This window comes from Homarus americanus, unplaced genomic scaffold, assembly GCF_018991925.1.
Source record: "Homarus americanus isolate GMGI-L3 unplaced genomic scaffold, GMGI_Hamer_2.0 scaffold48354, whole genome shotgun sequence".
NCBI lineage: Eukaryota > Metazoa > Arthropoda > Malacostraca > Decapoda > Nephropidae > Homarus > Homarus americanus.
In genome coordinates this window covers 820981-836663 of record NW_024723833.1, presented here as the reverse complement: position 1 = coordinate 836663, position 15683 = coordinate 820981, and the positions used below count along the sequence as shown (strand labels likewise).

Here is a 15683-nt window from a genome sequence, read left to right as displayed (position 1 = left end):
CTGTTGTTTTGTGTTGCTGGTTTAGTGCTTTGTTATATAATATTGTATTAAGTGAAGGTCTTATTGTATTTCATAATTGTGTATAGCTAACTAATGTGTGTGTTGGTAGGTTGAAGATCAGTTTGGCAGCCATCCTTTCCACTCCATCTCTCTAATCACTCACACCTTTCTGCTTTCTCACTCCATATTTTAAAATGTTATGTAACGTAATGTTGAAGGAATACAACGTTGCTCATTTACACTTACACTTAATTTTGTGGGTAGATATCAGCTGTTCAATAGTGTCTGGCAGTGCTGCAGGCGCAGTGTTGCTAAAGAAACCGACAGACGCATCACCTCCTCACCACTTGCTACAATCTCCCTCTCCACCACTACCATCATCACTACTACCTCTATTATCACCACCTTAATCATAATTCAGTGATACAGAGATGGATTTGCTTCAGCCTGGGCAGTGCCGTAAGATATTCACTGCCTCCCACCTGCTTCCCTCCCACCCACCCACGCACTGAGTCTCACTCACACGCTGCCTCTCACACTTGTACCTTAATACATAAAACAGTACCTTAATACATAAAACAAAACATAAGGAGACTTAAAACGTTTCGTATTCGAGTCTCCGTTACCTATACATGCAACAACTTATCAATTCCGTTATTTCATTACAATACAGTATAGGGAACATGTCCCTAGCAGTTCGTGAGAGTGTTACATCAACATATTTTTGGCATTTACACAAACAGTGACTCTTTGACATTACACAGTGAACGATTGAATACCAAACAGTGTTCCTATAGTGCACTCCAAGGAAAAGCACAAAAACACACCAGTGTGATACTGAGTGTGGCTGGATCTGACCTAACCTCACGGCTTCACTTGACCTAACCTGAAGGATGGAGCACACCTGCATTGCCCCAAGCTACTGTCCTGGCCACGTGGCCACACCTGCCCAACTGCATCCAGCCCATACAAGCACTAACTGATTGCTATAAGAACAGCCCAGTCCTAACCATTGTAAAAATTATCAACACCTAATTATTAATTATCATATTTGTATCACTTATGTTACCTGTATATCATTTGTAAATCAAGAAACCCATTCCCCAATTATGTAATTATATATTTTCACCCTTCTGGCTGCCATGCTCTTTCAATAAACCGTTAATTATTATTATTATTGTTACTTGTTGTACTAGAATCTTCGCTACTGTTCGTCAAACGACTGTTATTCATGATACAGGTACAATATTGTTTATTTGTTATTCATTAGCTAGTAAATGTATTTACTGTAATAATTTGAGTTTATTAATACAGTACTTCTACCCTTCACATGCAATACTCTATATATCTCATGGGTAAAAAATATCATCAGGAATGCCTCTCCATATATGCAGTGGTTTTATGAACCCTTAGAGCACTGTGTTGGATAATGTTCTATTATCCAGGAGCGTACCCTGAGCACTAACCGGGGTATTATTGTACTTGTGTATGAATCTGTAGTGCAGTTTTAAATAGTACTAGGGTGCTGTTACAGGCATGTCTATGGCAGTTTGTAGCTTGGAATGGACAAAGGTTATTAAAAATATAGGAAATTAGTGACTTCTATTAAGGTGTAATATTTTCAGCTCTTGATTAATTATATCCTTTTATCTTGTAGATAAAGACAACATCCCCAGAGAAGTACCGTGTTCGTCCCTCAGTGGGGATCCTTGAGGCTGAGATGCAATTGGAAATAGGGGTTACATTGAGTGAGCAGTTAGCACCATCTGCATTAGTGCGTGATAAATTCCTTGTGATGGGAGCTCCAGCATCTTCAAATGACCTAACTTCTCAGGGAGTTTCTCAACTATTTAAGGTCAGTAATTTGTATCCTAGCAAGCAGTTTAAAGTATTTGCTATAATATCATCTAAAACTTTACATTTTTAGTATAAATAAATGTTACTTTTACAAAATGTTATAATATGTATGTTTATCTTTCTTCCATGACCAAATCTACTTTTATCACAACCTTCTGTTATGCACTGTGGGGGACCTTATAGATACAGGCCTATACTATTATTTAATTTTAAAAGCACCAAGAGAATTGTAGGTTGATCCACTAGCCAGAAAGTCTGAGGGGTTTGGTGAGCTTTGGCATTGACATTGCAAAGAGTCTTGTACTATTCTTGTAAGGATTTTACTTATTATATCTAAATGCCTTTCACTACATGGCTTCTCATAATAAAGGCTACCAATTGGGAGATTCGCTGTCCTTGGAAACCTCCAATTGGAAAAGCAATCAACCCTTTTTTCATCACACACATTGCCTCAAATGAGATCAGGTGCAACATTTGCCCTCTAGAGGCAGGAGGTCTTATAAATGACTTGTCTGTCTAATCAGCACATATCATCATCATCTTCATCCTTGTTTTACAGCCATTTTCCACACTTCCATGGCTTAGCTACAGGTACCTGATGGCAGCTCTCCATGCTGCAGTCTCTCTTGCCAAGTTCCTAACTCTCATATCTTTTCTTATAACTTCTTTCCATGTCATTCTTGGCCTACCCCTAGCTCTCCTCCTCTCTACATTTAGGCTCCTGTACCTTTTGACCCAATTGGTCTTATCAATTCTCTTCACCTGCCCAGACAATCTTAGCCTACCTCCATACAGAACTTCACCAATACAGTACTCTCAATACCCAGCCACCCTGTTAATTCTAAACAAGGCCTCCTGTCTTTCAGTGTCACATTACGCTTCTCCATTCTCATTTCAGATCACATAAGTATATTTATGTCATTCTCTTTAACTGCCCATGATTTACTGCCATACAACATCATACTTCTCACACCAGCCACATACAGTCGCAGACAAAAGTTCTCTCCCACTCCCAGCCACAATGTGACTTACTTCGAAACATCTGAGGTTTGAACAACAAAGCAACAGAAGGAAGTGCCTTTTTAACTCAACAGATGTTGCACCTAAATGATTTTAAGGGAGGCGTGGGGGGGGGTGTTGGTTGGAGTGGAGAATAACATAATGAAATCTCCATCTTCTGACAACATTAAGATGGTGATGGTTTACAATAATAAAGATAATGAATATACAGTGAACCCTCGAAGATCCGTACTAAAAGGAGGGACCACCTGTCCAAAAAAGCTGATTGTCCGAATCTTCCGGCGAATGTACTAAATGTATAAAAATTTTAAATAATTATCTAAAAAAAAAAAAAAAAATACAGTATATATTATCCTGACCACTTGGGTTAGTTATCAGACTTTTTCCTGTGAAAAAGACATAATTTTGAGTAACATATTACTGTACTCACTTTGTGCTCAAATGTACTAGACTAAAGCTAAAGTTTTTATCGTGCAAACTATGTGATGTTTACACTCAAATTATTCACTATCTTGCAAGGATTCCAGCAATGCAAGTTATATTCTTCTAAGTCTAGTTTGTGACAATTTATAAGATAAAATCTTTTAAGCCTAAAACTACCTTCACCCTGGATGGGAGGAGGGGGCAGGGGGAGGTGAGGTCTTGACAGTGGGTGGGGAAGTTACCAAGTGTGTATTTATCAGTTATATAGAGGGAGATTAAGTAATAAGTATTTTGCTTATAAAATGACACTGAATTGACATTGCAGAATATAACTTATTGCTGGAATTCTTTTAAGATTGTGATTAATTTGAGTACAAACATCCCCTAGTTTACACTAGACATAAAAGTTTTAGAAATTATTAGTATTAGTACATTTCAGTACATGTTTGCTGTTAGGACAATTATTTCTTTTACTTTTTTCACAATATGTATTTAGGATGGTGTGTGCATGTAAATGAGTAAAAATAAATGAAGAAAGTTACGTATATCTACCCAAAAGTACGAGTTGAAAAACTTGTACTCAACTGTTCTAATAATATTTTTATCTCTTTTGTAAACTATGTGATGTTTATACTCAAATTATTCGCTATCTTACAAGGATTCCAGCAATAAAAATTATATTCCGCTAACTTAGTCTTTGACATTTTATAAAATAAAAACTTTAAGCCTAAAACTACCTTCAACCTGTTTTGGGAATGCTTCTTAGGGAGGCTTCTTAGCCCATAACCCCCAATTTTTTTGTCTGAATCTTTGAGGGTTTACTGTATCAACAAAAATCTTATATGCTCTATGTGGTAGAGAATTATATGAATAAATACTAGAAGGTTTCAGGAGCGACAGTGGTATTGTTAATACAGTAGAACGTCGATATAACACGAGATACGTTCCAAGAGAGGTCGCTTTAAGCCGGATTCGCACTAAATAGAAGTCTACCAAGATGCACCTCAGCCCATCTCCTAGAATAAACAAAACACAGCTAAAATTATGGGATGCAAAATGGTCTGTTTACTGGCTGGGAAGATGAGGGGGGGAAGGTTGTAGGGTAACGTGATATTATGTTGCCTAGCACTCAGGATGGGATTGATGGAAACTCTAGGTGGTGGTTTTCTTATATAAAATATATTATATGAAAGACGGTCTGGTGCTGGGGATGCCGTGCGGTGAGAAGCTTGTGGTGAGAGACACATTCAGTGAGTAGCATGCTTGAGGAGGTATCTGTGCAGGAGCTTAGTTAGAGATGATGTTGAGTGTTGCTGTCCTCCAGGTTGAATGAGGGCTGGACAGCGAGGAGCTTGCTTGGAGGAGGTGTTGCGTGTTCAGGAACGTGGGCCTGAATGAATCTCAATGGAGAGACAGAGCTTATATACACGGCAGCCGGAAGTAAACCCGTGGGAACTCACCGGTTTCTTGACTCTGTTGCTAGGGAAGACGTAGCAGATGGCGATCCCCCCCCCCTCTGCGTGTTGCTAGGATACGGTAGCAGCTGGTGACGCTGGGCCGCTCGTTTGGTTGCTAGGATACTGTCGCATTGGAATGCAGATGTAGTTTGTAGGGGAGAGATCCACTACAAGGTGATATGTTTGACCGTTGATGCCAAGGTCTGGTGCTTATTTATTTATCTGTCCTCAAGAGAGACTTTTAAGTTTTTCTCTTATGTAATGTCACTGAACTAACATGGGAGAATGTAATTAACATTGCTGGAATTCTTATAAGATAGTGATTAGTTTGAATATAAACATGCTATAGTTCGCATTAGACATACAAATTTTAGTTCTAATTCATTATATTACATAGGGCTAAAATTTTTATCGCTTGTACAAAATATATAATGCGTTTATATTCAAATTATTTGCTGTCTTGCAAGGATTCCAGTAATGCAAATTATATTCTCCTAACTTTAGTCTGAGATATTATATAAGATAAAAACTGTAAGCGTATAACCACCCAACCCTGGCTGGGAAGATGGGGGTGACAGTGACATGTTTGACAGTTGGGGCGAAGGTCTCGTGAAGAATTTATTTGTTTGTTTTTGTCATTTAGATTTTTTTTTTTTTTTTTTTTTTTTTATATAAAATGTCACAGAAGTGACCAGGGAGAAGATAATTTGCATTGCTGGAATTCTTATAAGATAGTGATTAATTTGAATGTAAACATGCTATAGTTTGCACTAGACAAAAATTTTAGTAATCATTTAGTACATTATTTTGAGTACATGGACAGTAAAGCTTTGCCCTTGGGACAGTATAGCGTGCCCAGAGAAACATTAAGTGCGGATTTTAAAATATGATGCGCCAGATTGACTCGTGCAAAATAGGAAAGATTTGCTTTAAATTAAAACATTGTCCTTAATTATCAGTGTTGCTTTAAATTACTAATCTTAAATTGAATCATTTTAAATCGACGTTCTACTGTAGTGTATTGATTACCGTAAAAAAGTATATTCACTCGAACTTTGTAAATGAGGCCTAGAGCCGTTTGTAACAAGATAACTGATTGGCGGACAGGAAGACGTGCAAAACGTCATTCACCTAACCTTGGTGTTTAATTGATCTTACCTGTATTCTGTAATTTTAAGGAATAATAACTGTTCATTGCTGATCTCTGATTATTTCCACACTCAAGGGAGTAAAAATTAACGTGTGAAACTCACTTGTAAAGTAAATAAAAAGAGAATACAGTTAACCCTCACTTTACGCGGTTAATGTAACCCGCAGGGTCCCGCGTAAAGTGAGAAACGCGTAAAGTGAATAACATAACATATGGGATTAATTGAAATAGAGTCCGGGCCGACCCCCAAACTCCACTTTTTGACGACACACAACTATGTTGTAGTAAAAATTTTATCTTAACTTTATGATGGTATGAAAAAACAAGTAATATAGAAGAGGTTAGGTTAGGAAAAATAAAGGTTAACATAGGAAAAATAAAGGTTAGGTTAGAAAAACTAAAAGTTAGGTGGAACACTTACGGTAGTAGAAGAGATGGGTCGGCATACGGGGATGGAGGCTGGTTCCGAGGCAGAGGGCAGATTACTGGCCCTCAGGTGAATCACCATTACTAGGTGAATCACCATCACTGTCACTTACAGTTGTCAGGGCTTCCCTGACAAATCCCTCAAAGTCATCTTCACTGTCACTATCACTGGCTTGGGCTGGCTGTGGTGGGTTGCGGGCGAAGAACTCGGTTATGCTTTTTTGACGGCTGGCGTTGATGTTGTCGTGATACACCGTGATGTACGGCTCCATAGCCTGCACCAGCCGGGTATGGAAGACTTCATAGCGGTCATCGTCATTGTCGCGGGAAAGGAAGGACTTCATTTTCTCTGCACACTCCATGGTACCCTTAATATCACTATGAGTTAAACTGTGTTCTTCGGAGAATGACGCACCTTCTTCCTCCTCTTCACTGACGTGATCTTCTTCCAACATCTCGTCGGCAGTCACTTCAGGATCTCTGACCACCTCCAGGATGTCGTCGTTGGTGGTCTCGGAGAAGCCTGGAACTGTAACAGTCTGCGCAGCTTCTCTGGCAAGGTCCACTGCTACTGCAACATTCTGAACCTCACCAGTCACAGATTGACTCCTCTTCTCACCTGGTATTCCATGCAACACATGTCTCCATGCGTGACGAATTGTAGCAATAGACAGCTGATCCCATGACTCCACCAAGATGTCCACAGCTTTCTTGATGTTAAATACTCTCCAGAATTGTTTGAACAGTATTTTTTGCTGTGCCAACTGTTGATCCTCATCTTCTTCGCTCTTGCTATCGGTGGTGGTGTCACTCAGGTTACGCAACTCTTCCCTGGTGTTGGTGTAGTCGTTCAGGAGTTTGAATTTTTTTGTTGAGAATGCAGCTTTTACATTACAGATTAACTCTTGGTCCATGGGCTGTAATATAGACGTAGTGTTGGGAGGAAGGAAGACCACTTTTACATTGGGGTGACGATCTAACAGTAGGGGCGAGTGTCCTGGTGCGTTGTCCAGCAGCAACAAAATATTGAATGGCACATTCTGTCGCTCACAGAATTTCTTTACATCGGGAACAAAACAGTCATCAAACCAGGAGAGGGACAGTGTAGAGAACATCCATGCCTTACGTGGGGTCAGCCAGTGGACATTTAGCTTGGTCATGTCCATGGTTTTGTAGGCGTGCGGCTTGCGTGCTGTGTGGATCACCGATAACTTGAGCTTACAGGTACCGGAGGCATTGGTGGTAAACAGGACGGTGATGCGTTCCTTCTGCATCTTCCGGCCCCGAATCCTGCTGGCATTCTTCACAAGGAAGGTCTTGGAAGGTATCTTTTTCCAGAAAAGACCAGATTCGTCCATGTTAAACACCTGGTCGTCACTGTACTGTCCTTCCTCCATAATCTCACGTAAAAACGGAGGAAATTCCCTAGCCGCAGCACGGTCAGCACTCGCTTCTTCACCACCAATGTTTATATTGGTGATCTTGTTCCGGATCTTAAACCTCTGTAACCACCCAGAGGAAGCATTAAAGGGTTTGGGCTCTGTAATTCCCATCTTTCGTGCCAGTGCCATGTACAGTTCACGTGAGTAGTCCTTAACAGAGCGCGTGTCGACCGCCATGTTCCATCGCGCCTGACGCACCAAGTACCTCACAAGTAATTTTTCTGTCTTGAGAAGCACCTGGTTGTGAAAATACTTGATCATAGATGCACCTGTAGACTTTGTGATCTTCATGTGCTCCTTTATCTTGGCTGCATCCTTCTTTATTGTTCGAATCGTAGATTCATTCACACCATGCTGGCGCGCCAAATCAACCTGCCTTGTTCCTTTCTCCAACTCTTGGATGATGGTATACTTCACCTCGTAGCTTAAGGAACGTCGTGTCTTCTTTGGCTTAGTGCCGCTGGGTCCAGGTAAGGGAAGGTTTCTCTCTGGGGGTGGTGGTCCGGCGGAAGCCATTTTACGGAACAATGGATGCACGTTTACACGGTGTGGCCTTGAGGGATGAAACTGCCACGGCTAGGTCAAGCGTCGTCTTTCCTCCCTCCCTCCCTCCCTCCCTCCCTCCCCCGGGTGGACACGTCATAATACTTTAAGCCAATTACAGCTAGCAGCAGAGGGGGATAGGGATGCATGGCCAATCACAGTCCGATACGTCATATGACGTCAGTGATAACGCAACAAAGACACACACTGTGCAACCTTACCGCGCGGCTTGCCCAAGCGGAGGGAGGAGGAGGGAGAGGCGAGGAGCGCAGGCAGGCGGGCGGGTGGCGGGTGGGGCGAATCTAAAAATAGCGTCGCGCCGGACACACTCCGCGTAATGGGGTTCACGTACCGCGTAATGTGAGCACGTTAGGTTCTTTATGATGGTTTATTATTATTATTATTTTTATCATTATAAATTTTTTTTTTTTTTTTCATTTTTTTATAAATTTTATTTACTATGAATTACCTGGTATTATTATTATTATTATTATTAATATTATTATTATTATTATTATTATTATTATTATTATTATTATTATTATTAATTACATTTTCGCCCCCAGGCCCCTGTGGGTCAGTGACCTGTGCCCAGGTGGGCTAATCCCCGTAAAAAAAAAAAAGAAAAAAAAAAGAAGTGATGTTTATACTCAAATTAATCATTATTTTTCAAGGATTTCAGCAATGCAGGTTATATTCTGCTAAGTCTAGTCAGCTACATTTTATAAGATAAAAACTTTAAGCCTAAAACTAGCTTCACCCTGGATGGGAGGGAGGGAGGTTAAGTGCCCCCTCATAATTTTGTCCGGACTTAAGGAGGTGCCGGACCATCAGTTCCCGGAAAATTGGTGGTGTACCTGTACCTGTAATGAGCTTTATTTTCAATGAGTAAGCAGGGTTAATGTTAATTTGTTTTTGTTTATTGATACTTGGATGCTCTTCTCGACATTAAGACAGGGAAATTTGATGCTTTATTTGCTGTCTGCATATGACCGAGATGGTCACTCATGTTGTTGATCATGTTGGTGTTTTCTTCATGGTATTTATAAAACTTAGATCGATGAAAAATTAAAAACTAAATAAAATCATAAAATGTGAAAAAACTCCCGAGCAAAGGACTTGCCTTTGGCTGTATGTGAATGGAGTTTTATAGTACAGATTGTACCTCTCTAGTCCGGCATTCTGTGGTCCGGAAACTCCCGTGGTCCGGAATGATTTTAGTTTGCCCATAGAGAAAATTAATTTGAGTCTGGTACTTTTGATATTTGGCAAAATTTTGCCTTATTTACCCTACCTTTTTGGTGAATTACTACCTGTAATAAAGTAACATCCTAATAAACCAACAAAAATAACACAGATAAAGTTAAATAAAAACTAAAAACAACACAGAAAAGTTCTTATGTTTTACAGCTTCAGCTAGAGTTGAGCATATGTCATCTGAGTAAAAACACACACAACAACATTGGCTGTCCTTATGTTTTCAACTTTACCACCACTGGTGGGTAGAATTTTTGTTTTAAATTCAGAAACATTAATTAAAATATATATGAACAGTAAATAAGTGTTGCTTTCATATTCTTAGGTATAGTAATGACGATATGTTTTCACATGTGCGCACATACGTAAGCTCAATTTTTTCTTAACCATTAATGGTTAGCTACTTATATTGTTCCATTTATTAACATTAAATAACATTACTTAAAACAACCATATTAATTTGTTTACATTAATTTTACAACAGGTACAACCAGGGTCTTATTTTCTTCAGTTTTATATGTAGATCCAGTCAGTCACTGGTTTTGTAATCAACAAAAACAATGACGTCTCATTTCCTCATGTGTTTTAATATTCTACATATTATTAATGAATTGTATTGTTCATTTTGCACACAAAAATTAATTAAATCAAAAAGACATTCAGTAATAAACAATAATGAATCTTTTGTACATATGAAAAATGACACCGTTTACAAGATTTGTGCACGTCTGAACGTTGGCTGGCCGCTCAAACCCATTGAAATTTGAGTTTCCGCCGTTAACAGTGGTGCTAGTGCTTCCAAGCGTAAGCACAAGTCACTATCTATCCAGGAAAAGGGTGAATTTCCATGGTCTGGAAATTTCCATGGTCCGGCACCAGTCAGGTCCCGAGGTAGCCGGACTAGAGAGGTACAACCTGTAATATTATTAATATTTAGTGCAGCTATGTATGCCCCCCCACCTTCCCTCATCCCCATTTTGGGTAGACATAAGAATGATCGTGGTAAAATATTTTTTACCAAAAAATATGGAATAAATAGCACAAAAAATGCAGTATAGTCTTGATTTACCTGGTCAATTGAACCCGTGGAGGTCCTGGTAAAACGAGAAACGCGTAAACGAAATAACAGAACATATGGGATTAATTGAAATAGAGACTGGGCTGACTCCCAAACTCCACTTTTTCCAATACAATACGTACCTTGTAGTAAAAATAACATCATAATTTTATGATGGTATTGACACACACATAATATCTAAATAAAAACTACACTACTGTACAAATATAAAGGTGTTTAACACTTACGTTAGTAGAAGAGATTGGTCGGCACACGGGGAAGGCGGCTGGTTCCAAGGCAGAGGGCAGATTAGTGGCCCTCTGGTGAATCACTATTCACAGAGGTTTGCAGGGCCTCCCTGACAAACCCCTCAAAGTCCATATCCTCAGTGTCACTATCACTGACTTGGGCTGGGTGTGGTTGTGGTGGGTTGCGGGCGAAGAAGTCCGTAACACTACATTGACGACTAGCATTGATGTCGTCATACATCTGGACATACGGCTCCATAAATTTTGACAGAAGGTTATTAGACACTTCATACCGATGCTTGACTGTGTCCTTGTCAAGGATGAGCTTGATTTTCTCTGCCAATTCGATGACTTCCTTCACATAACCATGGCTTGGTCCAGGTAGTTCAAAGTTTCTCGGGGGTGGTGGGGGTCCAGCGGAAGCCATTGTGAGGGGAATAGCGGGCACAAGAGAGAACAGTATACGCGGAGACTGAGAACAATGAGACTGGCCCGGCTAGGTCAGCAACTTCTTCCCTCTGGTGGCAGGGCACGTCATGCTACATTAGACCAATCACAGCTAGCGGCGGAGAGAGGTAAGGATGCGTGGCCCAATCACAGTCCGATACATCATATGATGTCAGCGATAATGTAAGAGCGACCTAATGCGCACCCTCCAGGCGCCGCTTCCCGCGTAAATAATGGAATGAACCGCGTAACTTAAAATTTTAATTGTGGCAAGGTGCTGCGTAAATGACCAAACATGTAAACCAAATCCGCGTAAATGCAGACTATACTGTACTTAAGAAATTTATTTCAGGCAAGTCTCTTCCTCTCTGGCGAGTGTAGGGAAGCAGACACACAGTGTTATTCAGTAGGGTCCAGACCTTGTCAAGGAGAAGAGGTCTGTGTTCTGCTGTGCTGCCTATCTTAATTCACTTATACTGCTGTACCAGGCTTCTCTCCTTAAATATCAGGATAGCATGTGATTCAAAACATAAAAGACAACAAAGGGAAGCATGTGCCAAGAGCATTCCTAAATGCAAGAGAAGTAAAACAGAAAAAGAAGAAAACATCGCTGAGACTGGCGACAGTAACAGCCGTCCCAGGGGACACCTCAGGCAGTGCAGCCCCAGCCTTCCCCTCTACCCACGTAAAGAATATAATTAGAGTTCTGTTGGTGATGTAAAATTACACACACACAAAAACAAGATATTACATGTAAAATCAGTTCAGAATGAGCACTTACACAGGGGAGAAAGGTTGTGAAACTTTATCAGCCTGTATCTCAAAATGAATTTTTCCAACACTCAAATTGGAATTTCTCTGCCAGTTTTTGACCAATTTCAATTAAACAAAAACTCAGCACTGGAAGAACCCTTCCTCAACATAACTGCAGCTTCCATCTTTTTCTATCTTGTAAGATTTATTTTGGGTTGAATATTTTATCTCAATATTTTGACAAAAATTTCTACCAAAACATGGAAAATTTATATCCTGAAAACCAAAGACAAAGACAAAGACAAACATATTGCCTTGTAACATTCAATGACGATACAAGTACTAGATCTCTAAATTTCAAGGCAAAGTAGAAAGAAGTAATGGAGAAATACTACCTTGAAAATTTAGAAAGGGGTGAAAAAGGCTGTCAATTTGGAAGGGTAGAAGGGGTCATGGGGCTAGAATTAATGTACATATGATCCTTGATTGATGACAGGAATATCATAACAATCCACCAAAATAAAAAGCACCAATAAGTTGAATAATTGAGTACTGTACAAAAATTTAAAATACAATATTTTATCAATGTAATGAACTAATTCGAGCCACCCCTGTTCTTTAAATAAAAATTTGCACAAAATCGAGCTTTACATCCACTCAGTCTGTGTCCTGCCGTCACCATGTGTATTAATCACTGCTACCTCTTGGTCAGCTAAATACACTTGAGCACCTATGCTTTCGTCTTTATTCAAGACATCTTCAGAGTCAACTGAATTTAACGGGGATGAAATATCAGGTCATCCTTTCTTGGGTGGGGATTAGTGGGTCCCATGACCTGAAGATATCTTGAAGAAAGACAAAGGCTAAAGTATTTTTGGGAGAGCCCTGACTTGACCTGACCTGATGCAATGTCAGGTAGAAGTAGGGTGAGGGATTAGTGGTCTTATGACAAGGTGGTGTCTTGGATAAAGACTAAAGCTAAAGTATTTTTAGGGAGATTGTGATAAGTATAAGTGAGCAAAGTTGTATCCCTTCATCACTACATTACATAACATTTTAAAATATGGAGTGAGAAAGCAGAAAGGTGTGGGTGATTAGAGAGATGGGGTGGAAAGGAGTGGTAACATGAACCAGTGTTGTCAAGCGATAAGCTCCTCAACAGATGATCTATTAATTCGCCTCCATGCAGTCACACAAGACCCTCACTGGATGCTTGTTGCCTTAATTCGTGTGTGTGTGCGTGCGCGCGCTAGCTAGCTAGCTAGCTAGCTATTGGGAAAATAAAGTATCCAAGTGGCAGGTGATGTATGGAATTTAATATCTGGTTCCCCCTTTGTCCAACTAAAAATTGACAATTGTTCTGCAATAGACTGTGTACTCATCGTTAGGTAACAACATTTTCAATAGTTACCCATCTTAATTATGCCGTCAGCATTAGGTTTTACACCCACGAATCGCATATCACTTGGCATGGTCTAATCAGCCAATAAGAGTTTGACCGAAGTGTTGTTGTGAATACGGGATAAACAGGAGGCATTACTTCTGTCACCATGAACACGACGCAACAGCACTTAACTACTTGCTGCCAAATAATCGCCCTCCGAGAAGAAGGCCTTACGGTGCGTGCCATCGCAGACCAACTTGCTGTTTCGACATCAACTGTGAAGAGGTGGATCAGAAGATATGCCGAAATGGGTATTTTAACTGATTTGGGTATGTATGAAAATTTCAGATTGAACCAGGATATAAACAATATCTAAGATATTTATTTTTATATAAATGATATGATAATGTAAATATTATAATGTAAATGTTATGATTTGTTGTTAAAGGTTATGAGTGTATGCCATAGTGTTAATGGCATACCAGGTTATGACACAGGAGATCCAAAAACAATATTGTGTCTATTTTCAGAAAGAAGACCACGCCCCTGACTGACTACTAGGGATGAGGATGCCGCCTTAATAACAGCAATACAAAACAACCCGTTCTCCAACGCTGTCGCCATCACAGAGGCATTACACTTAGACGTCTGTGCACAGACTGTCAGGCCACGTTTGCATGAGGCTGGCATACAACACAGAGTCCCTGCCATAAAGGAACGGCTAACTGAACAACACCGCACTGGTCGCCTCCAGTTTGCCCAGCAATATGTGGGGGAGGCCCTGGAGTTTTGGTCGCGAGTAGTCTTCACGGATGAGAAGACTTTTGCCAATGTCAGGTCACCTATTGTTGGGTGCGGGATTTGTGGGTCTTATGACCTGAAGATGTCTTGAATTACATTATTTTTTACCTATGAGGTATATACATAGTACTATACTGTATTGTATGTGAAGGATACATGTATTAATAAGCACAGATTATTACAGTAATGTATCTACTCTATACTAATTAATCAAAAACAAATAAATAATGTTGTATCATGAATGGGGCAGTACAGTAGACAAACAATCAGTGAGGCGACCCTTTTACGGGAGGGGTGGGGGGGGGGGTGTGATCACATCCCAATGGACCCTTCCCCCTCCCCTCCCTTCCTCACAGCATTCATTGTAAACTTCTATTTGTGTTAAAGAGATGAATTTGATACCATAATGATCCTGAATAAAATCTATGAGATGTTTCCAATATGATATCCTTAAATGACAAGGCAAATATTAAGGTAAAAATAAGTATTTTACTGTATATGAAGGGTACTGGTATTAATAAGCTCAAATTACAACAGTTTCTATCGCCAAATCTCTATGTGCAGAACTAAACAAAGAATTTATTTGAAATACCCCAGAACATTCAATATCATAATATCCTGACATCTGGGGTAAGTTATACAGACTTTTCCCTGTGAAAAAGTCATAATTTTGAGCAGCATATTACTGTACTCATTTTGTTCTCAAATGTTCTATGCTATAGAACTAAAATTTTTATCTTTTGTGCAAACCGTGAGATGTTTATACTCTTATACTCAAATTAATCGCTATCTTGCAAGGGTTCCATCAATGTAAGTTATATTCTGCTAAGTCAAGTGTGATATTTTATAAGAGAAAATTCCAGTCTAAAACAACCTTCAATCCATTTTTTTTTGAGAAAGGAGGGGTGAGAGAAGATTACAGGTGGGGGGAGGAAGTTATAGTTTGGAAATTTAAGAAATTTAGGAGGAGGTAGGAGAGGGTGGACTGACTATCTTGCTGTGGGTTAGCTGAGTTAATAGTGTGTTAGGGTTGTGTCATGGGTTAATTATTGTTTGTCGGCACAGGCACTAGACAGCCTACTCCATCTCATTTATAGGTGTTTTGAGGGCCTCATCTCATATTCCGCTAACCCTACTGGTGGATGCTGGTCTAGGGAGGTTGTCTATTGCCTGGCCGTATAGATCAAGGGTGGTAATGGACCTTTTGAGATTTGGTAACTCTTTGGGAACCGTGTACATATGGTTGTTGTTGTTGTTGTTGTCTGGTGGAAGTCTTTGAAGGAGTTCTTACTCTGATCGTTCTATCTTTTGCCAGACTTTGTTGGCCAGGGTGTGTAGCTGCTGGTTGATGGGTTTTATTCTCAGGTCTCTATGTATCTCGGCAGTGGTTCTGGTGAAGGGGTGTCTTTCACCTGTGA

At 39.9% G+C, this 15683-nt stretch overlaps 1 protein-coding gene across 2 annotated transcripts in view; it reads left to right on the top strand.

Annotated features, from left to right (window-relative positions):
* Positions 1-15462, top strand: part of LOC121863716 (vesicle-associated protein 1-1-like) — a 28850-nt gene extending 13388 nt beyond the window's left edge. Inside the window, exons 2-4 of one of the 2 annotated variants that reach the window (XM_042362456.1) lie at positions 1658-1855; positions 13649-13793; positions 13995-15462. In XM_042362456.1, the coding sequence (XP_042218390.1) occupies positions 1658-1855; positions 13649-13793; positions 13995-14014 (363 nt within the window). In that variant the 3' untranslated portion in view covers positions 14015-15462. The remainder of the gene's footprint in view (positions 1-1657; positions 1856-13648; positions 13794-13994) is intronic. The other variant, XM_042362457.1, reaches the window with a different exon arrangement.
* Positions 15463-15683: the final 221 nt, after the last annotated feature.